At 38.5% G+C, this 22,984-nt stretch overlaps 2 protein-coding genes across 2 annotated transcripts in view; one reads left to right on the top strand and one right to left on the bottom strand.

Moving 5' to 3' along the window:
- The window catches only part of cdon (cell adhesion associated, oncogene regulated), a 45,902-nt gene extending 42,469 nt beyond the window's left edge, over positions 1-3,433 (top strand). Inside the window, exons 18-19 of the mRNA XM_067419452.1 lie at positions 2,293-2,555; positions 2,750-3,433. Of these exons, the coding sequence (XP_067275553.1) occupies positions 2,293-2,555; positions 2,750-2,904 (418 nt within the window). The 3' untranslated portion in view covers positions 2,905-3,433. The remainder of the gene's footprint in view (positions 1-2,292; positions 2,556-2,749) is intronic.
- An 11,203-nt stretch (positions 3,434-14,636) lies between these two features.
- LOC137043775 (V-set and immunoglobulin domain-containing protein 10-like 2) lies at positions 14,637-15,966 on the bottom strand. Its single transcript, XM_067420191.1, has 2 exons — positions 15,860-15,966; positions 14,637-15,043 (listed from the first exon to the last, which is right to left on the bottom strand). Exons 1-2 carry the CDS (start codon positions 15,915-15,917, stop codon positions 14,637-14,639), a joined length of 465 nt encoding a protein of 154 aa, XP_067276292.1. The 5' UTR covers positions 15,918-15,966.
- Positions 15,967-22,984: the final 7,018 nt, after the last annotated feature.

A 22,984-nucleotide genomic window follows, 5' to 3' on the forward strand; every position in this document is an offset into this window, starting at 1 on the left:
CACAATGACATATCACGTAACAATTAGTTAATAGTCATGTGCCTCAACAAGTAAAGTCATACTATAATTTTGCCAATTGCTATGATTAATGATTAATTAAACAGACAACTGAGAGTCGGAATGCATGGCTTTGAATACATGAATTTACATTATTAGTTAATGTAATATGTTATTAGGGAATTAATGATGTCATATTTAATTAATAGCAATTCATATATTACTTAATCTATTAATCATAGAGAATGTTCATTAGTTGCTGATGCAGTAATCATTAATAAATGGTTTAGTTCTTCATTAGTAATACATTAACTCATGATTATCTGTGCATTAGTTAGGCATGAATTATAATAGTGCACCTGTATTGTAAAATGTTACCGATGTTTTCATAGTAAATAGTGTGCCGCAAAATAAAAAAGTTGGGGAAACACTGAGCTAACGTTAGTGTGGCAAACCTGACTTGTCAGCTTTTCCAAGTCTATACCTGACTGGATCATCCATGACCGACCAGACCGGTTTGGAAATCAAGTGTAATAAATACTTAATACTTGGAGCGGGCGTGGGGAAATGTATTGGAGTAAAAAGTAAACTTTGCCTTTAATATTGTAGTGGAGTAAGAGTAAAAGTAGATGCAAATAAAATATACTCAAGTAAAGTACAGATCCTCGAAAAAAATACTTAAGTAAAGTATCAAAGTATTTTTACTTGATTACTTACCACCCCTGGCGTTGAAGCCTCTCTGTCTTATCAGCATGCGCAAACACACCGAGACACAGGCTGTTGAGTCTGGTCAGGCAGCGTAGAGAGTCGCGGAAATAAATCTGTGATCTCAGATGCGATCAGTTTGAACATAGCAGAGATGCTTGTTTCAGCTGGTGCACATGCTCAAGCTGTTCTGCAGATGAAATTCATAAAAAAATGAAAATGCTCTCATTTACATATCCTCTTACCCCACATGTATGACTTTCTTGCTTCAAACATAAAAGGAGAAATGTTGATGAATGCTCATGCTGCTCTTTTCCATACAACAAATTATATTGTGTCAAGAGCTGTCAAACTTCAAAAAAGCACCTTTGAAATAATAATAATAAAATTAGGTATGCATGAAGTAAATTAAGTACCTTTGCCGTCATCATACTTAATCTTTAAAAGACTTGTATAACATACTTGTATAATGTAATCTTTGTAACACTGTAAAATGCACATACATTTTTCATATTGTGTATTATAATATTGTAATGCCTACATTTTCAAATGTACTTAACTTTATGATTTTAAATAATTGATTTTTGTTTTTTTGTTTTTTTGCTTTAATTTATTTACACAAAATATTATAGAATTTTAATATTGCTAATTTTTTGGTTATTGGTCATAACATGAGAATAATTAACTTACAATAATAAATAATGATATCAGCCTGAATTTTAATATCATGTGTCGCACCAGGTTTGACACCAGTCTGTTACTTAAAATGAAACATTTTATTTCTTCTAGTTTGTCAAGGAAACGTCATTTTCATTTAAGGAGCATGTGAAGCTCATCAATCGAGTTTCGTAAGAAAAATATTGCGTTTAATGCTTAAAAAAGTACATTCATCCTTCATAAACCTACTCCACATAGCTCCAGGAGGTTAATAAAGGCCTTCTGAAGCGAATCAATCAAGTTTTGTAAGAAAAACACCCATATTTAAATCTTTATCTTAAATCTGGCTAACCGCCTTCCGTATTCAACTGAAAAAGAAAGTGTAAGTCTTGCGCAGAAATTGTAAGATTGATTGAAAAAGCTTACACTACGTTCTAGTTATATGTCGCGTCAGTTTCCGATATTTTCCTTACAAAACTCGATTGATTCGCGTCACAAGCCCCTTGCCCCCACCCCACCCCACCGCGAAGCTGTATGGAGTATGTTTATGATAGATAGATGCACTTTTTTGAGCTTCAAACTCGTGAGCCCCATTCACTTTCATTATAAAGCTTGGAAACATCAGGATATTTATTAATATGACTCCGACCGTGTTCATCAGAAGAAGAAAGTCATATACACACCTAGGATGACTTGAGGGGGCATAAATCATAGAGTAATTTTCATTTTAATATGCACTACTTTCAAAGTGCTTTTTCCCAAAAAAAATATGTCCATGCAAGATTTGAGCAGCAATGCTTCATAAATGAAATTACTGGCAAGAGGGCATACTTTTATACCTTTGTTTTAATGGGAATATCTGGAAAATGCTTAGTTTCCAAAGTTTGCAGCGCAGTGTCCATCATTTATGTCTTGTGCTTGTTTCATGGACAGGTGTTACACGAAAACCAATGGCACTTTCTCGGGCGGCACTCTCCCCCTAATGCACCGCGTGGCAGCGCGCCAACCTGACGGGCTGGAAATGATGCCCCTCAACCCTGTTTTGTCTCGCTGCCATGGACGTGACAGCCCACAGCTCAACAGCTCCCAAGAGAGAGATTCAGTGGTGGAGGTGGAGGAGGGCAAGACTCCACCCCTTTCCCAGAATTCCCCTTGTCTGCCTGTGGAAACAAAGTCCACCCTCGAGCAGCAGAGAGGTGAGAGAGTTTCAGCACTATAAAGAGCTCTCTGATTCCCTCTGAATGAGGAAAGTCAGTGTTTCCTCTCGCTGTTCAGGAAATTACTGCATTGGCAAACTATAAATTACCCATCATGCAATATTATTTTACCTGACTAGACTGCTGCATACCGGAGTTGGTGCATAAAATTTCTCGATCTGTGTGTGTAACAGGAGTTCAGCCCATGCAACGTGAAGACTCCGAGGGTCCTGTGGTGTGTTGGGAACGGCTGGGACTGCCTGATCTGGACTGTAAGGAAAAAACAGCTTGGATCTCTACTGGAAGCTTGACTGGAGATCTCATCCAGCCTACAGTGCAGGAGATCTGAACACACTTAAAGCAGAAAACGCTTCTCACACACTCTAAACAGCACGAGAGAAATTGGGAACATTGACACATTTTAAAAAAGGCAATGGCCAGTGATGGAATGGTCAGAGACATTGTGTGACTTGAAGTGGACACCAAACTGACTGCTTACAGAGCTGGAGCAGACTGACGAAGGAAAGTAAGATGGAGAGGAATAGAATGAAAAGAAAGAATGAAGAGACTTTTATGCAAGCATGGCGGAAAACTCAAAGGCTGAAACGATCCCGTTTGTGGGAGGACTTTTAAAAGTAAAAGCAAAAACTCTTTAGATGACTTATTTATTTTTTGTAGTAGTAAAATATTATTTCATATGAATGTATCTGTTGTAAGAAAAAAAGTTTGTCTTTTATATTATTTATGCTTTTTTTTGATGAGCTTGAACTTTTTTTTGTTTATTGACTTTATATTTTTTGGTTTGTTCCACACAGTGTGGAGTTTAGCCATTGTATGTGTAAAGTTTTGTTATAATATAAAGAGAAGATTAAGTATTATGTCTATCCATATCCTTCTCTAATATTTTAATGCTACAAGGCTTTCACATTACCGAACATGGACGAATATTAACAGATTCGTACGGCCCCTCAACTGCACCCCTAAAGCACATATGGATATGTACAATTGGAAGGGCTGCATGATTGATCGAAATGAAACCGCACAACATTTGGCAAAGTCTGTGGTCAGTAGTAAATGCTGCTTCATCTGAAAGCCAGAGGGCACTCTCGTGAGGAAACTCAGGATATGCCTCGCGGAAGTAGATAGCGGTCGTTCCAGGAAATCCATATGGGCATTGCTGTAGCTGAGTAAACAGAAGAATGAAACATTTAAATTAAACATGACTAATAAACACACAACTACGACAATACATGATTTAAAGTTCTTCAAGCTCTCTTAGGTATTTTCATGATAATAAAGAATATTTATACTTCAATTCTAATCGCCGTAGCCTTTATCACAATGTCTTATTCTATGTAAGAAGCCACATCATCTCACAGATGGATGCTCAACTGTCGTGACGAAGTGAGTTTGGACTGAAAACAAATTCTATGTTCTCTTATATTGGACAAGGGGATTCGTAAATGCTTCTCATATTTGAAAAGATCTTTTGCTTTTTTAAATGCACGTTATAAGCGACTCAAACTCACAGTGCTTTCAAGATGGAGCAGCGTTTACTACTGATCACAGAGCTGTGCTTCTCTGACAAGGTGCGCATTCAAAATAATCACCAAATCGATTTAAGCGCGATTCCGATTCATTGCCATTAATCGCGAGGCCCTAATTGGAGCCTAGAAAAGTTCCATGCAAGCATAAAATTTTAACGCTCTTACTATGATCGATAAGGCAGCCTGAACCTGATATCAGAAATATCTACTCAAATACCTGGCAATTGCAACAGCTCTTTGAAGTTTGCCGGAGGCAATCCCCACAGCCTCCCAGCCACACCTATCCACGTCGCTTTGTTAACCACAAACAAACACAAGAGTGCTTGAATGACCTTTGACCCTCCCAGGATGCACTGAAGGGCACTGGTCGTGTTAACATCACGTGAGTGTTTTTGTTTGGTTGCTTCGTGGAGTTCTTCACTGCGGTCTCCTTATTTCAGCTTCAGATGTGGTTTGTACTCGAGTTGACTGTCTGAATGAGCAGACTGCCAAAGGGTGGATGGTGCATTGTCATGTTTTGCGGTCTTTTAACAGCTGATTTCAGGCAGGCACTAATGGATGGCTGGATTAAGAAGTGTTTTTTCATCATTTTTCTTTTTCAAGATACAAGAGCTTGATTTACTATGAAACATACCGTAACATTCAGATCCCAAACATCCACCCTCATCCATTTACTGAAACAAAGTTTCAAAAATGAACTTTTTGCATCAGTTAGATGTAAAATGCATGACCATCATGCATATCAAGGACGGCTATTTGTTAAAAGGTTAAGTGATGAGGAACTTGGACATAGACACTTATTTCTTAAATGTTAAAAATCCCTCGGGGAACAACCTTGATGATAAAAATGTATCATATATCCCCTTTATGTGGATACCCTAAACACACAGTGACTCCAGGCTACACCTTTACTTGAAAATCACATAAAGTAAAATGCAAACACTCAGAATTTAATGAGATCGTAGGCATTAGTGTGTGTCCTAATACATGGAGATGCCAATGCAGCAGTTTGAAGATTTGATTTGTTTTGCTGTGCAAGCCACAGATTTCTCTGCCATATAAACCTCTCCATCTACAGCTAATATTAAAACTGACTCATAAAATGCAAACAAATCAGTTTGGGTTGTTGCTATAAAGTACATCAACTTACTTAGTTTGCACTTTTTGTGTATTAATGCAAAATTATATTATGCAGTTGAATTATGTTCATTTTTTCACTATTTCCACAAGGGGCAGTATAGCAGGAATTAGCACAAATGATCTGTTTTATGGTCAGTTTTTTGCTGTTGTCCTGACAAAGCAACAGTTTGGAGAAGATATTGCTAAACAAGTAAAAGTTAATGTTTATAGAAATGTACCTACATTTTAAAGGTGGGGTAAGTGCTATCTGGTAACCGTTGTTGGTATTTCAAATCACCAAAACAAACACGCCCCTACCCCCAAAAGGGTCTCGCCCCTATTTTGATAGCTCCACCCCACACATACGTAACCCAGAGGCATCAACGGCTATGGCAGAATCTCTGTGTATCTAATTCAGGTCGAATATTCAATGAAAAAGTCATCCCTTCTATCAGAAAAACACAAACCGTTCTTGTGAACAGCTCGATAGTACACGAGCAAGACAGTCCAACTAACGAACATATTACAATTATGAAAAGAAGAGTTACAGCAATCACAAAAACACACATAAACCGTTCTCATGAACAACTCAATATAGGCTACACAAGCACACAGTCCAGCTAACGACATATTACAATTATGACAAGATTAGAGATAGCGATCACAAAATCACAAACTGTTCTCGTGAACAACTCTATAGCACGAGCCGACAGTCCAACTAACGACATATTACAATCATGACTGGATAAGGGTTATATAGATCATGAAAAGAGTAAGCAAACATGTATTAGGAGTATAGTATCTTAGTTGTCGGAGACATTGTGTGAGCTGATGCTTGAAGCACACGGTGAGGAGATTTAGATGCTCCATACGGTGTGGAAATGATCGGGTCTTTATCATCGCTGAAGTGAGACACAATACGATCGCAAATGGACAAACAAGTGAACATGACACACGAGCATAGTCAAGCAGCATATATTAGGCTAGTTCTCGGCTAATGTCCGTCAGGTGTGACTCGTGTGTTTTGAATAATGACGTGCACAGATCGAAAGCAAGCGCTCTTCTCACCATCAATAGTAGACACGCCCCTTACCTGCTGATTGGCTACAAGTTTGTTATTCCACTCGGCCCGAGTCCTTTTTCTAAAACGGTTTTGAAATAAGACTTACCCCACCTTTAATGCAGACATTTGAATGATTCATCACAGTAGTGAGGTTTCTTTCTGACTGAGCGGTTGTGTTCGCATATTTGTGTTCGGAATATTTCAAAAATGTTCTGATCCAAGTTTTTAAAAAAGAATCACTGATCAAAAAGAGCGACTGCACCCACAACTCACACTCATTACTGTTGAAACGGTTTTCATGACATTTCATTGCTTAATCTGATGTTATTAATAAATCGTTGCTTATCCTATTGTAACCCGGAAATAAGCTAAATGCTCTAAAATGCAGAAAAAAGAATGATGGTATGTAACCAAATTTCGGTGGGCTAAGCCTTGATATGGCTGTGTCTGAAAACTGAAAAAGGCTGCTTTTGGAGGATGCGTTATAAGGTAGGAAGGCGTCAAGGCCCGTCCAAATCCAAAGTTAGCTTAACTTCCTGTCTCCTGACCTTCATCTGTTAGATTTTTTAAGGAAGCATTGATGTATCCTTGCTACCTTTGATATCTCACAATCATGTGATTCCATTCTGTGACAGTTGGGCTAAAAATAAAGATGGTGTCTGAAAGTTGCAGTTGGTGGTCAGTTTGTGTATAAATCATGGGCGTAGGTTTAGGGGGGGACGCTAGGTACTAGTCCCAATCAATATTTTAAGATGGCAAAATTGTCCCCACCAATATTTTAGCAAACTCCTTCGTGCTGCTATATGGATCGATTCCGTATCTTCCCGTATTTACAAGCAAAATGACGCGTCCCGCCGTATCAAACCAATACGGATACACAAGATTGGGTTTTAGCAGCTTTGCTGCTGCCATAGCGACGGAGTCTCGAGAACATGCGCTGTAAACTTGCGCGCTTTTTTAAAAACATGTCGAGCTCGCGTCCACCGTTTAAACGCAAGAGGATTTCCAGATATAGGGCTGAATAGAAACAAAGGTATCAGTGAGTCTGTCCAGTAACTTATGATGAACCTAAGACAAACTGCAGCCTTTGCAGAGAAGCATTTCAGTGTCTGACTGAAAGCAGCAGCGATGACGGACACATCCGTGCTTCTAGGTAGGCCATTTAATGGATAATATATTAATATAATATTCCATACATTATCAAAGCTTGGCAGACTTATTTTTCTAGACATTAGACCGGTTAATTAATAGATTATAGCCTAATTAATGTTATTAATGTATAATTTAGCTATAGGCTATATTAATAATTAATAATCCTGTCATATAAAGTTTGACATTTAAAAAATATTTAGATAAAAATGTGACAAATAATTGCATAATAATATAGTCATAATAGTAAATTAATAAAGAAAATTTAATTTAATGTTTGAATTTCAGAACATTTTTTTCAGTAAAGTGGTTACTGGTTCAAAATGACTGCTTAAAGAGACAGTGCACCCAAAAATGAAAAATCTGTCGATTTCCTTTTTAAACCTGTATAAATTTCTTTGTTATGTTGAATTCCTACCATGGAAGTAAGTGGTGCCCCCAAAGCAGCCTGGTTACAAACTTCCTTTAAAATCTTCTTTTGTGTTCAGCAGAACAAATAAACTCATACAGGTTTGGAACATCATGAGGGCGAGTAAATGATGACAGGATTTTTATTCTTGGGTGAGCCATCCCTTTAAAGTGCACCAATATAGGCTATTAAAGAGTTCTTTAGAAATAAATAAAATAATCAAATGTAAAATAATATAAAATGTGTTCTGTTGCAAGTTTGCATACTTGATTCCATGTTTATTGTTGAGCTGTTGTACTTGATTAATTGTCACTCTTATCACTACTATCACTCTTTAAATGCCAAGTTCATAAATTATTTTCAAAAACTGATTCAAAAAATCGATTATTAATGTATGAGGCTTTTCAGCCCAATCCAGTACCATAATAATAATAAAAGACAAAATACTCTTTAATTGTCAAGTTCATAAATTATTTTCAAAAATGGTTTGGAAAAAAAACTTACAAACAAAATAACTTATTTTCAATATAAAAAGTGATTGTGCATGATTATATAGCATTATGGCTTTAAAATCAAAAAATGTGGTTATAATGGAAGTCAATGGGGCAAAAACAGCCACGAACAGTAAATGAGGGAGAAACAAAAACTGATCCTGTACAAAAACTAACAATGCATCAAATCTAAAGTTGTTACTAATCTTTGACATGCTCAATAATGTGATAAGAGGTAAAAAAAAAAATCCAGTCCACAATCATTTTTTATATTGAAAATAAGTAATTTTGAGTGCATGTTGTGTTTTTTTTCCAAAAAAAAAAACATGTTGTGTTTTTTTTCCAGTTTTGAAAATCATTTATGAACTTGACAATTAAAGAGTATTTTGTCTTTTATTATTATTATGGTACTGGATTGGGCTGAAAAGCCTCATAAATTAATAATCGTTCATTCCCAAACTATGGTGCATTTCCATACTCAGTAATACATAATAGACGATATAATCTGGGCAAACCTGGTGGGATGTCCCCACCAAAGCTGACACCAAACCTACGCCCTTGGTATAAATGCACGTTTTTGACCGACGTTTTCACTTTTGATGTCATTTCTAGAGAGAATTTACTATATATTAGCTAATTATTTACTTAGTTATCACCAAAACTTTTTCTATTTTGATATAGATCATTAATACGTTGTTTAACCCTTATTAAACCTACCTCAAAAGTCTGTCTGTGTGCAAATGCTGCCTGCAAAGTCATCGTCTGATAGGGCAGCGAGGTAGCAACCTATAACTGAGATGTTGAACTTCTGGATGATTTAGCCTAAGCTAAGTTGAAGTAGGCTGATTAGAGTGTTTAACTGAGCTGGCGGCTTTTAGTTTCTTCCATTATAGTGCCAACACTGCCATTCAGAACTGCTGGTAATTCCCCACAAATCCTCTGACACCAAGAAGCTTCCATCTGTCATTTTAGGTTGGAAAGAAAAATGTAGATGGAGGAAAGACAAGAGGTCTTGCTGTTTGTGGCAAACCGTTTAACGCACAATCCAGGCCACTTCAAGGTGGTTTCTTGAATTCTGGCTGAGCTTAAAGTGTCTGGACATTAAAATATCCATTCCGCTCCACTGGGCTTCAGCTGGAAAACCAAAGTCAAGATCTAAACAACAGGCAAAGGTAGGCCCAGAGATCTGAGTCATATCAGACACACAATGATATCGAAGCGTATCCTTGATGTGACCTGTGAATTTCGACCTGTGAATTTGCTTTAATAGGATGAAGAAGACTTTTAGAGTGGGTTCCTATGTAGCTTGAGCCATGAAGTCATTCCTGTAGCACAAATAGTAGAGGAGGATGCTAGCAACACCAAGCTCATGGATTCAATTCCCAGGGAATTCAAGAACTGAATGCAATGTAAATCGCTTTGGATAAAAGTGTTTGCCAAATGTGCAAATGTGGCCTCAGAACTGGTGATTCTAAAACCAAGTAATTCATTAACCATTTCAGTCATATCCAACTGATGATTCCATGAGCGATTATATACAAGATATTATCCATGAATTTCTTGGTGATGATTTTTTTCAGAGTAGGTCACCAGGGGTGCTTCGAATTTCTAATTTGTGCTTCCTTGTTTCATTTCTGCGTACCTTAGCTCCACCCCCTTAGGGTACAAGGGAAGGGGGAATACATCTGTGAAGGAAGCTTCCTCGCACTTCATTCCTCACCTCCTCGTGGTTCAATTAGAGAACTGAGATGTCCTTCAAGATGACTGATCGGTTTCCAAGGAAGGAGAGAGGAAACGAGGAAGCATCAATTTGAGTATTGAGAAGAAGTCCTTGTTTCTCGCCTCCTCGTGGTGCAATTAAATAATTGAGATGTCCTTCAAGATGGCTGAGTTCGATCGGTTTCCGGGTCACAGTACTGCCATCACTTTGAGTATTGAGAAGAACCACAGGTCTTTCCTCAACCTCCCCGTTACATGGCTTGAGACTCAAACACATACATTCATACCTACAGGCAATTTAGCATCTCTAATTCATCTGTGTTCCATGTTTTTGGATTGTGAGAGAAAACCCAGAGTGCCTGGAGGCAAAGGCCTCCTGACTCAGCTGGGACTAAACCATGAACCTTCTTGCTGTGAGACAACAGTGCTAGTGTAACTGTTGTAGGCCAGTAAGGGCGGTGCATATACACGTCACTCCTCTGATCTCAAGAGGTGCTCTAGCAACTGACACTAGAGACTGTGGTCTTTAGCTTCCTTTAATACTCTCCTGCAGGGATAGGCAACTGTGGTCCTGGACGACCACTGTCCTGCAGAGTTTTGTTCCATCTTTTAAATAAAAAAAACACCTGTCTCTGCAGGACTGTGGCACTGAAGTTGCCCATCCCTGTTCTACTTAGAAAGAGTCCAGAAACAATGGATGGGAAAAGGACACTGTGGAATAATAGGGTGACTGTGACAGAGAGAGAAAGACGAGTGGGGATGTTGACCAAGGTCTCGGGTCATTTGATGAGATGAAGATAAGTTTGAGGAGCTCCTGATAAAGATCTGCTTCTGTCTGAAGGCGCTCTTTACTTACCCTGCCTCCACCCTGTCCTTTTGCCTCCTGCACTGCACTCAGGACCCTTATTAAGGGCACCATGGGAACAAATGTGTCCATTGTCCACCCCAAAAATTCCTCCCCCAGTTTCTGAGTGGACCTGTTAGCGCCCTCTCCAACCCCCTCCTCCGCCCACCATTCTTCGCCTGTCACTTTGGCACACCCTGAATGAATGTAACACTCATGAATAAGGCTGTGTTTCTTTCTCTTTTCTTGTCTCTTGTTCTGAGAGTGGCCTGATGTGACTTCCAAGCTTCCAAGCCGTTTATCCATGAGAGGTTACAAAACCGCACAAAGACTCTGGGACTCTGGCCCTGCCCCAGCCCTCTATTATTTTAGGCAAATGTCAGCCCCATAATCAGTGTTGTACAAATAAACTACCATTTTCTTGACCATGATAACCACGGCCAACAGGAAATGTATGCATGACTTACCAGGTCAGCTGATGATTGGGTTTTTATTTCATACGAGGCTTAAATTATGTATGGCTATTGCTATATTTCTGTTGTGTGGAAGGGATAGCGGTGCCGTAAAGTTAATTTACAAGCTTACTGTCGTTTCTGAGGTCAGATCTGCATTCCACGTGTCTGTTCTCCTGCTCCTTTTTAGATCAATGATGACAAATCACTTATACACGCTGACAGGACCAGCCGTTACCTCAGTGAACCGTCACAACATTTTCCGGTCCCGACTGACACTGTTTGAAAGTCAATTCTATTGTTTTTTCTTACTTTGTGAGGTGGGAGAAAGAGTAGCATGTCTACCAGTATAATTGTTTAGTGTCATTTTGCATTCTTCTTTGCTGATTTTACTTCTTTCTTTACTCATAAGAGTACTTGCAAAATGACCAGTGAGTCTTTAGTACTTTTTCGCTGACAAACTTGGGTGCTTTTATTAAATGGCAAAGTGAATTACAGTGTACTGCCACTGTACTGAATTTGCCTAACCAGATATTTTGAAAGAGTTTGGAATTACATGACAATGAGTGATTGATAATATAATTATTATTTTTAGGTAAACTATCTAAGCCTTATCATTTGATTGTGGGTTAAGGTTAGGGTTGCAGTTTTTCAATAGATTTAGGACTATATGTTTGTTGATTCGGCAACATCTACAGTATGGCAATATCACATCCATCAATATGGTGAGTGAAATCAGAGGTAGCAAAAATATTGAAGAACAAATTTGTTGTTTATAATTTGTAGACATATCATTTTGGATGTGCTACAAATGTGGTGCAATCCCATTGCTTTAGTATAGCAATTGCCAAGGCTGAATTCCCCATCATAAAAATAACTGAGTTATGCGACCAATATTTATATCGGTCCTTCTGGTTTTCTGACTGATCTATTGCAGCATGGAAGCCCAGACATGGTGGTTTATGTGTTCATAACTCAAGGCCAAAAGCTGTTTATTTCCCACACTAAGGGATAGTTATTTTCCTGGTGTCCTACAAACAAAATATTTAGCTACACAAATATTCACAGACAGATATGACTGTGTTATTGGCACCTCGGATGGAATGATGGAAACTTGGATGACAGCTGTATATGTGGTGGAGTCCGTTGGATGTGGGTTTAAAAGGGTTAATTCAAATTATGCAAAATTCACGTTTATAAGGTGTCTGACTCTGAACACATATGTGTATCCACAGTGTGTGCAAACAACCAACCTATAATGGTACAAATCCACCCAGTACTTTTAATTTTATTTTTTATTTTACAATCCCCATCAATCATTATCAATCTCTCACACTCTCATGAAAGAGTAGGGAAACCCCGCCCATGACTGTTGATGATCTGCCCTTTTAGCATAGACACACCCCTGACTGAGAAGCACAGAGACTGCCATTTTTGTTTACTGCATCAGGTAGTTAGATCATTACAATGTCTGTGGCAAAAAACATTATGAATGTTCTGTTGTTGGATGTACCAATGAAAATATGAATCTCCATAGACTGGCATCGGAGCCACTGAAGACACCGTGAATGAATAACGTTTTTTTAAGGAAATGTGCCGAAGAAGGATTCTGATGGGTCAAATCCAACGCTTCATGCTCTAACTTCAAATCCAGAACAAGTAAGGATGGCACTTCATATTTTGTAAATGTTTGCAAATTTCCTTTCTGAATGAGCTTTTTTGAATGCTATACGGCTAATATGATTAAAGTTACCAGTCTCTAGACTAGAGCTATGTCGTTAGTTTTATCCCGAAAATGCTAACCGTCTGCAGAATTCATAAACACACATTTATTATGCCTTATATAGTCAGGTGACAGAATTTTTTACATTCCCACACGAGCACTTATACAACAATTGGTAGTTTAACATAACGGTGCATGCTAGTCGATGAGTTGAATCAATGTAACTCCACAACAACTAACACTACATAATGTGTCCACCACGTTCAGGTGCAGCCCAAAAGTTGCAGCCTTCCTGAGTCTCTCATCTGTCTCCGACTCCAGTTCAAACATGTAAGGCTGCACTCCACAACTGGTTATTTCTGACATTTTGGCTGAGGGAGATTTGTTTTGCTGTAGACACTGTATCTGAAGCTGATGTAAAAGAGCCGCTGGAAGGGGGGCGGGGAGCTGCAACTCATTTGTATTTAAAGGGACACACACAAAAACGCAGTGTTTTTGCTCACACCCAAATAGGGGCAAATTTGACAAGCTATAATAAATGATCTGAGTGGTATTTTGAGCTGAGACTTCACAGACACATTCTGGGGACACCAGAGATTTATATTACATCTTATGAAAAGGGGCATGTGAACAGTGTGACTGACACAGAAGAGAAGAAATCATTGAATAAAGTCTGTATTTTTGTTCAAACGGAACACAGTTTAAGATATTTTATATTTAGTCAGAGAGTGTATGCAATTGTATGCACACTTTACTATCCATGTCCAGAAAGGGGATAAAAACATCATCAAAGTAGTCCATATGTGACATCAGTTAGTTAATTGGAATCTCTTTAAGCATCGAAAATACATTTTGGTCCAAAAATAACAAAAAAAATACGACTTTATTCAGTCTTCTCATCCACGTTTGTTTTCAATCCTGGGCTGAATCATTGATCAATTCACTGAATCAGAACCGTTTGAATCTTTATTTGAGGATTGAATACAAATACGAAAGAGAAGACAATGCTGAATATAGTCGTAGTTTTTGTTATTTTTGGACCAAAATGTATTTTCGATGCTTCAAGAGATTCTTACTAACTAACTGGTGTCTCATATGGACTACTTTGATGATGTTTTTATTCCCTTTCTGGACATGGACAGTATAGTGTGCCTACACTGAGATACGCTCTCGGACTAAATATAAAATATCTTAAACTGTGTTCTGAAGATGAACGGAGGTCTTACGGGTGTGGAACGACATTAGGGTGAGTCATTAATAACATCAATTTCATTTTTGGGTGAACTAACCCTTTAAGCCTTGAATTTTAGTTTAGTAGAAATAAAAAATGTTTTGGTTGAGATTAACACAGTAACGAACAGCATTTTATTTGCATTTAAAACTCATTTAATGCATTTAAATGTGAATATGTCAGTTTTAGGGAGTTGCCTCTAAGAAGTGATTTGCAGTGAATTACCTTAACACATGTATAGCATGCTGTCACAAATATACTGTCCACTATGAATCACTCATTCAAAAAAACTGGGATTAGTTACAATCTACTGTTCTTGTTAAATAAACTGCCCTCAATCACTGTCTGGGGGCAGGGACCCTGACCCCCTGGATCTCTCTTCCTCACCCTGCAGATGGAGCTGGGTGTAATAAAACGTAACTTTAGTCGGTTCATCCATATCGTATAGGGCCTGGCAGGTGTAGACCCCCTCGGCCTCATCTGAGATCCCCTCAATGACCAGAGTGGTTGTGTTGGTGAGCAGGGAAATCTCTCCCAGGGTGCTGGCTAAGGCCAGGAGTTTGGTCCCCTGTCCGTAGTTGTAGGCCAGAGGCTCATTTCTCTCTGTGCCGGGCCTGGTGAAGACCCAGATGAACAGTGTGGGCACATCAGATCCACAATAAAGGTGCACAGTGCTGTTTACTGTCGCCTCCACCTGCTGTCTGATGTACTCGATTTCATCAGGGTCAGGGATATCTAGACCTAAGCACACACAAACACAGTCTAAATTAAAGTTATATGTTAAATTAAAGTTATATGTTAAATTACAGAAATCATATACACATAACTTTCCTGAAGTTGTGTGCCACTTTGTTTTGCACACCCACATGAAGAAAAAAAGCCTCTATAAATCACCTTTTAAATGCACACTATGTAGTATTTTTGCAGAAAATACTAGTACTTTTTCAAAGTTCAGGAAGCATCCAGGAACCAAGGGGATTGTTTGAGTTCATGCAGCATTTCATTTCAAGCTAAAAGTATATTGTGGTGCATGCAGTAAGAATAGTTTACTATTCTAATTAACAATGAAGTTAAAATTCTGGAGTTGAAAAATACGACTGATTATCCGACGACTAGGTTCAGACTTTATTAAGCTAATATGCGGAGGACAAAATCCAGTGAAGATGTGAATTCTGGTGGGGAAGAAAACGGTGAAAGATACCGATAACATGATCATAGCAACTACTGTATTAATCTTAATATAATGTCCAGTCTTAACAAAAAACATGATTTTCTTTTTTTACTTTATAAATAGTCATATATTGTGCATTATTTACATTTATAATGAATCTGTATATTTCTTAGTAGAACTCTCTTATTAGTAAAATAATAAGAAAGATTGTAGTTAATGATGTAGCATTAATAACTGAGAGAAATAAACATAACCCAGTTAAGCATTTCTCTATTTATGACTCTATACCTAAAACACAGGCACTCTCTCTACTTGCTTTGTTTCAAAAGCGTTCTTGACATACAAACCAAAAACAGATATTATCCTCCATCATCGCTGCTCCTTACCGTGTACAAAGACCAAGAGGAAGCAACAGAGCAGGGGAAAGATTCGTGTGATCCCCATGGTGCCGCAAAGTTCAGGAAATGCTGAAAGCAGACCTACAGACAACAGGCATTTCTCTTCTGTCCCATCTAAACCAGAACCTTCCAATATAGAGACTATTGGGACTTAGGTAACTGACAGAGTACTTCATCTCAGTTACTTTAAATAATTTATTAGTGCCTTGCACTACCCTGGTGTGCCTCGCATGGTTTCTTTCATTCTCTGAGGCAGAGAGGGCTATAGAGTGTCTGGAGGTGACACTGCATTCTTCATTATTGAGCAGGTTGAGGGACATGACTTTCTGACTGATCCCATCTGACTGTTACCTGTTCAGATATGTGTAAGTTCAGAGAATTTCGTTGAGAAGAACAAACATCTCCTCACACTATTTACTTTGGTTGCTGGGTAACAATTGCTTCAGCGCTCTTTTCATTAAGTGTGAGTGTTCACTACATTGAAACTGTGCCCTAGCGGTGGGAAAAACTGTTCAAGCTTAAAAGTATAAGGAGGTAAAATTATTATGAATTAAAATTAAAATGCATTCAAATAACTAAATAAAAAGCCTTTCTCAAGACAAATTCCTTGTTTAAAAGCCTGAATGTGTATAAGCCATAGATAAACAGGCAGACAGGCAGACAGACAGACAGACAGACAGACAGACAGACAGACAGACAGACAGACAGACAGACAGACAGACAGACAGACAGATAGATAGATAGATAGATAGATAGATAGATAGATAGATAGATAGATAGATAGATAGATATTTACATTTATATAAAGTAAGTTTACAATTATATAATGAAAGTTAAGTCGACATCTAACTGATGATGATGTCATTTAAGCGGCAGTCCCGCAAGTTCTGCTTCTTTGTCGCCATGTTTGAAACCTGCAATTGTAGTTCTTTGTGGAATTATCTTTACACTGGTGTTTTACATTGGCTCGGCTCAACAGTGCGGATGAATGTTTTGAGGAGTATGTGTGGCTGTCATTCATTTATTCATTGCACCGGTGTGGATACTGTACTTCAGAATGACAGATTCTACGTCTTGTATGACAACAATAAGAATTTTCACTGGAAAATGTCATCTGTACATTTAACATTTTTGCTCTGACCAAATGAGAAAAAAAGCATTACAATAAATCACACTACCAATGGTGATCATTGTTGTTATACTTTGCTCTCAAATTGTTCATGATAACAACATCAGCATTGTGTATGTGTATTCAGTGTTTATTAGCTTTACCTGTAGATTTCAAGTTCTGTACTGTATCTGTAACTGATGGTTGTCGTTTGGACCTTTCTGGATTACAATCCACCATTAAAAAGATAAGTTTAATTACTCCAGCTGCTGTGAGAAAAGGCTATAAATGATCTGCCACTGGCAACATCCTTACATGCGATACTACAAGTAGTCGGAATCCTTCTTTATAAATACAGATATAAAATAATGATGCAAAGACCAACAGCGCCATGCTTGAATTTCCTGCAGAATTTCCTCGAGTACCACTCTTATTATAACACACAAAGGCAGGGCTATTCAAATCTTGCCCTGGAGTGCCAATGCGCTGCAGAGTTTGGCTCCAACCCTGATCAAACACACCCAGCTGTGATTTTCTAATGATCCTGAAGAGATGGATTAGCATGTTCAGGTGAGTTTGATCAGGCTGGGAGCTAAACTCTGCAGCGCATTGGCCCTCCATCCCAAGATTTGAATAGCTCTGCATTAAGGTACTGAGATGCTGGCTGGCTTTATACTTGCGTAAAAGTAGCTTTTAGATAACTTTTAACCAAAAAATGATACGGAGTGCAGCTTTAATAAGCATGAACCTTGAGCTGAGACTCTAACATGTGTTTATATGAATTTATATTTACATTTATATAAATTAGTGGGAGAACGATTGTGTGTGAATTAATTATTTCTACTAATAGTGAAGTTGTGGGTTTTAGTTACTAAGAAATATATGAGTCCCTGCCCCTTTGAAAGTGAAAGCGCCCTTTTCGATCGCACCACAGTGCCCCCGCGAACGCGATCCAACCCGCCCCCAAACATTGCTTTTGTAAAATGTACAATTCAAATTTAAAGGGTTAGTTCACCCAAGTGAAAATTCTGTCATCATTTACTCTTGCTCAAGTTGTTCCAAACCTGCAAGAATTTCTTTCTTCTGCTGAACACGAAGGAAGATATTTAGAAGAATGTTTGTATACCAGCAGATTTTGAGCCCCATTGACTACCATAGTAGGGAAAAAAAATACTATGGTAGTCAATGGGGCTCAAAATCTGCTTATATACAAGCATAGTAATGTAATGATGAAGTAAATGATGACAGAATTTTCATTTTCGGGTGAACTAACCCTTTAATGACTTTTTGCTTTCATATGGAAAAGGAAAATATGAAAATGCTACCTACTATCTCCTATATCTTCCACAGAAGAAAATTATACAGGTCTGAACTAGACCCTAAAGGTAGACTAGAAAATAAAGGTTCTTTATTGGCATTGATGGTTCCATAAAAAGCTTTAACATTTATGGTACCTTTCCATTCCACAAAAGGTTCTTTATAGTGGAAAAAAAGGTAATTTAGATCATTAAACGGTTCTTCACACTAAGAATGAAAAATTGCTATTCTATTACATTGTTACGAATACGCAATTTTGGAACATTTGAGTAACTTTTCAACCTTAAATTTTAGCCATGACATGTTTATATACATTTTTGATGAGATATGCTGAAGTTGTTTCATTTGCACATATTGCATTGAACAAAATGTTCTTTGGCAAGGAACGCCACAATTCTGCAAGTTCACATAAAAAAAAGACAAAAGCAACCCCTGCCATTTTATTAGAGCAGATGCTGCATCACAAGACGACAATGATGAAAGGTAGATAAAAGGCAGAGATTCCAAAGTGGAGTTGATTTGTGATGAGTAGGATGAGTGGGCCTGTTTCAGATGGGGCGGACTGGCTGACCAAATTCCTTACCGGTGAAACACATCCCTTATTAAAGCAGTCTGAGACAGCGGAGGCCAGACACATCTGCTCCGGCAAACCTACAGCCCTGGGAGGGAGAGGGAGAGAGGGAGAGAGGGAGAGAGCTTATCCGTGTGAAGGTTGGAAAGCCAAAAAGAAAAAAAACAACTGCAAAAGGACATCAACTCTATAGTAAGAACCAGTTTTGTCACCTGCACAATTTGAGCAAAATACTAAAAGAAAACCAGAAGAGAGAGAGAGAGAGAGAGAGAGAGAGAGAGAGAGAGAGAGAGAGAGAGAAAGTTGTTGAATGTGGCAGAGCACCTAATGAAAACCAACTGCCATTCCTGTCACCTATATATCACCCATCCATTTCGCTACAGGGAGACTGGAAAATGTGAGCAGTAGAAAAACATAATGTTTTGGGGGTGCTTTTTTTTTGAGAGGGGGAATGGCAATGAGAGAAGATAGGATTGGAGTGGAAGGTATTACAAGTCTCTGGGTCTTATCTGAGGCCTGTTTGCTGGGTAAAAGCTTTCAGGTGTGGCGCCGTTTTAACACAGATCCGGCAGTGCCTGGCAGGGGGGTTGGCAGCCCTTTAGAGTGAGGCCTGAATCACTACGAGGAGCACAGGTCGGTTGGACCTACAGTCCTTTTGGGGGGAGAAAATGGACGTAGAGTCCAAGATGTCACCCATGGGATTCTAAAGAGCAGTTTAGAAGCATAAAGTAGGGTCGAGGTGGCCGTTGCCATCTTGGCAGCCCATCACTCCCAGATATCAGAAAATAGAAAAAGAGGCGGGACGTGGCTGGAGCTGAGGTGACGTGATGACTAACAGACAGCCACCTGTCACTCAAAGTGGCCCCGCCCTTAATTATGCAGAATTTTAAAGCTTTATATTATGTAAACAAATGAGTTATAACAAAATTAAACCTTCTCACAGTTGTCATGAAGGGCAAAATTAGATATATAGACCAAAACCACAATTTGTATCAGGCTGTAAACATGTTTTTTTCTGCTGTAAAGTTGGGCATTTTAACATGGGGCTCAAGGAGATTCTGCTCCCTTCTGGAGCCTGTCCCTAGCGGCCGGTCGATGAAGCGCAGTTTAAGTCACTTCCGTATCAGCTTCAAAAGAAACTGGGTTGCCGCTTGGTTCAAACGCAATAAACAACTTTTATACAGACTTACAGAGCTCTGATTGGCCAGTTGTATATACGTGTATCTGCGTCTTTATGCAGAGCTATCTCGCAGCTTGAGCTATAACACATCGTTTCTTTCTGTTTTACTCATGGGCCTATATATGATGAAATATATTTAAAATCTATAACTATATTTAAAATGTAATCCTAACATCAAGAGTGTGATTTTCAGTGGTTTCAGTTGTTCCTACATTTTTCTTAAATTTAGAATAAAGTTTAGAACAAAAGTTATTGCTGAATCCTGATTTGTTCGTAAAAACTTTTGTATTCAGATTTCACTCAGAAATGTGTGTGTACAAAAACTATTGTACTGGATGATTGCTATATTCATATACCATTGGTATTTACTTAAAGATACCTCAACATGCCGTTGAATTACTATTGTAAAAATGGTTTTAAAATAGAAACAGTTATTTGACTAAGAGCTAAAGGCAGCAAGACATACACAATCTCTCCCAATGATTTCCTTTTCAGTGATCACATGACCGTATAATGATTTCAACGTCTGGCCTCAGCTAAAACGATTGCAGAAAATGATTGCATCAGGATCTGTGTTTACACTGACTCAAGAATGCCATATCAGGATCAGATGGTGTTTGTGCTGTAATTGTTGAGTAGGCGCAGATACTCTGTGTGTCATTAATGTCTCAGGCTGAGCTCTGTGTGAAGTTAATAACATGCTGCGCTGCACAGTCTCCTTCTGTGTTCTTCAATATGTAACCTGGCATTTTCATCCCCTAGCCCAGAGCTCCTCTGCTTTAGTGTGTTTTCCAATTATTTCTGGTATCCCTCAGTTCTTTAATTTGGGAATGCAGTGTGAACTTACACATATGCATACTTTTTACTGTGTTAGGGAAGAGGTCATGTCTGTATGTTTCTTTATCACTGGTATACCTACAGTACCCCAAGCCTTCACATTTTCTATAATCTTGTCTGGACTTTTTTTGTCTCATCTCATTTTGTTCTGTCTCTTCTAATATTTTCCTTCTCCTCTCCCCTCATCGTGTCCTTTTTCCTTTTGTACCTTGTTTTTTCATCTTCTCTCTTTTCCCCTACTATTTCCTCGCCTCTTCTCCTCTCATTTATTCTCTTTGTCTCATCTCAATTCTCATATTGTCTAATATCACCGCCCTCTTCTTTACCTCATGTTTTCACCTCATCTCTTCTTTTTCTCCTCATTCATCTTCCTCATCTCATCTCATCTCACCTCACCTTGTCTCTTATTTCCCTCGTCTCATCTAATTTTCTCATCTTGTCTCTTCTCTCGTCTCATCTCATTTTCTCTAAATCACATATTGTCCTCTTTTTTCTCCTCCTAAGGCCTGTTCACACCGGGACGCAAAATGGTTGCCGTAAAAGCGTCATTTTAAAAAAATGCCTTGGGTTTGTTTTTTTGGTTTGACTTTTTTTTTTTTTTGTCATTACATTACATGACATTATTTTGACATTAAAAACTGGATAACCAATGAGATCGGCGCTTTTGTTCACCTGCCTGGAGCTGCTGAAGTTACAGTAAAACACTACTTGGGCCCCATTTACACCGCATGGTTCAAGTGTACTAATTGCAATTTTTCCCTCTCATGTGGCACAGATTGGATATAACGTGAACTTGTAAGCAGGAAAAAAACCCAGATGAATTCTGTTATCCTGAGATCGGATTCAGGTTTCACTCATATGTGGTAATAAATCTGGAAAAAAAGGGACGGAGGCGAATGACGTCAACTCGTGGACAAATTCTTTTCTCCTAATTTTTCTCTGCCTAACGAGAGCAATGTTTTAAACATTGAATAATCATTTTGTCTGCATACATTGCATATCGCACTGTTTTACTTCCTTTTCCAGGTCAGAACGTCTTGGTCTGTTTCACCAGTTGAGATGTTTCTACAACTTGATTGGACATGATTTGGAATGGCACACACATCTCTATATAAGGTCTCATAGTTTACAGTGCAAACCAAGCCATGAAATCCAAGGAATAGTCTGTAGACCTTTGAGACAGGATTGTATCAAAGCCCAGATCTCGGGGTACAAAAAAATTCTGCAGACTTTTATCTCATTGAGCACAGTGGCCTCCATCATCTGTAAATGGAAGAAGTTTGGAACCACCAGGACTCTTCCTAGAGCTAGCCCCCGGCCAAACTGAGCATTAAAGGACCTTAGTTAGGGAGGTGACCAATAAGCTGACAGAGCTCTAATGTTTCTCTCTGGAGAGAGGAGAACCTAACAGAAGAACAACCATCTTTGCAGCACTCCACCAATCTTGCCTGTATGGTAGAGTGGTCAGATGGAAACCACTCCTCAGTAAAAGGCACCTGAAGGCACTCTAGAAACAAAGATTGAACTCTTTGGCCTGAATGGCAATTGAGGAAACCAGGCACTGCTCATCACCTGGCCAATACTATAACTACAGTGAAGCATGGTGGTGGCAGCATCATGCTGTGGGGATGTTTTCGGTGGCAGGAACTGTGAGACTAGTCAGGATCAAGGGGAAGGTGAAATACAGCAATATACAGAGAAATCCTTGATGAAAACCTGCTGGATAGGTCCTGCAAAGAAAAGTGGGAGAAGCTGCCCAAAAAATAGGTGGAATAAGTGTGTAGCATCATACTCAAAAAGACTTGAGGCTGTAATTGGTACTTTGACAAAGTATAAAGCAAAGGCTGCAAATACTTATGTACATGTGATTTAATACATTTGCAAAGATTTCAAACAAACTCATTTCATATTGTCATAATGGGGTATTCTTTGTAGAATTAAGAAAAAAAATATAAATGTAATCCATTTTGGAATAAGGCTGTAACATAACAAAATTTGTAAAAAGTGCAGCGTTGTGAATACTCTGCACTGTAAGTGGCGCAGTACCGGGAGCGCTAATGAATTTGCATGTTTACATCGTCAGTGAAAATCGATTGGGTG

Source organism: Pseudorasbora parva, chromosome 16, assembly GCF_024679245.1.
Source record: "Pseudorasbora parva isolate DD20220531a chromosome 16, ASM2467924v1, whole genome shotgun sequence".
NCBI classification, from domain to species: Eukaryota; Metazoa; Chordata; class Actinopteri; order Cypriniformes; family Gobionidae; genus Pseudorasbora; species Pseudorasbora parva.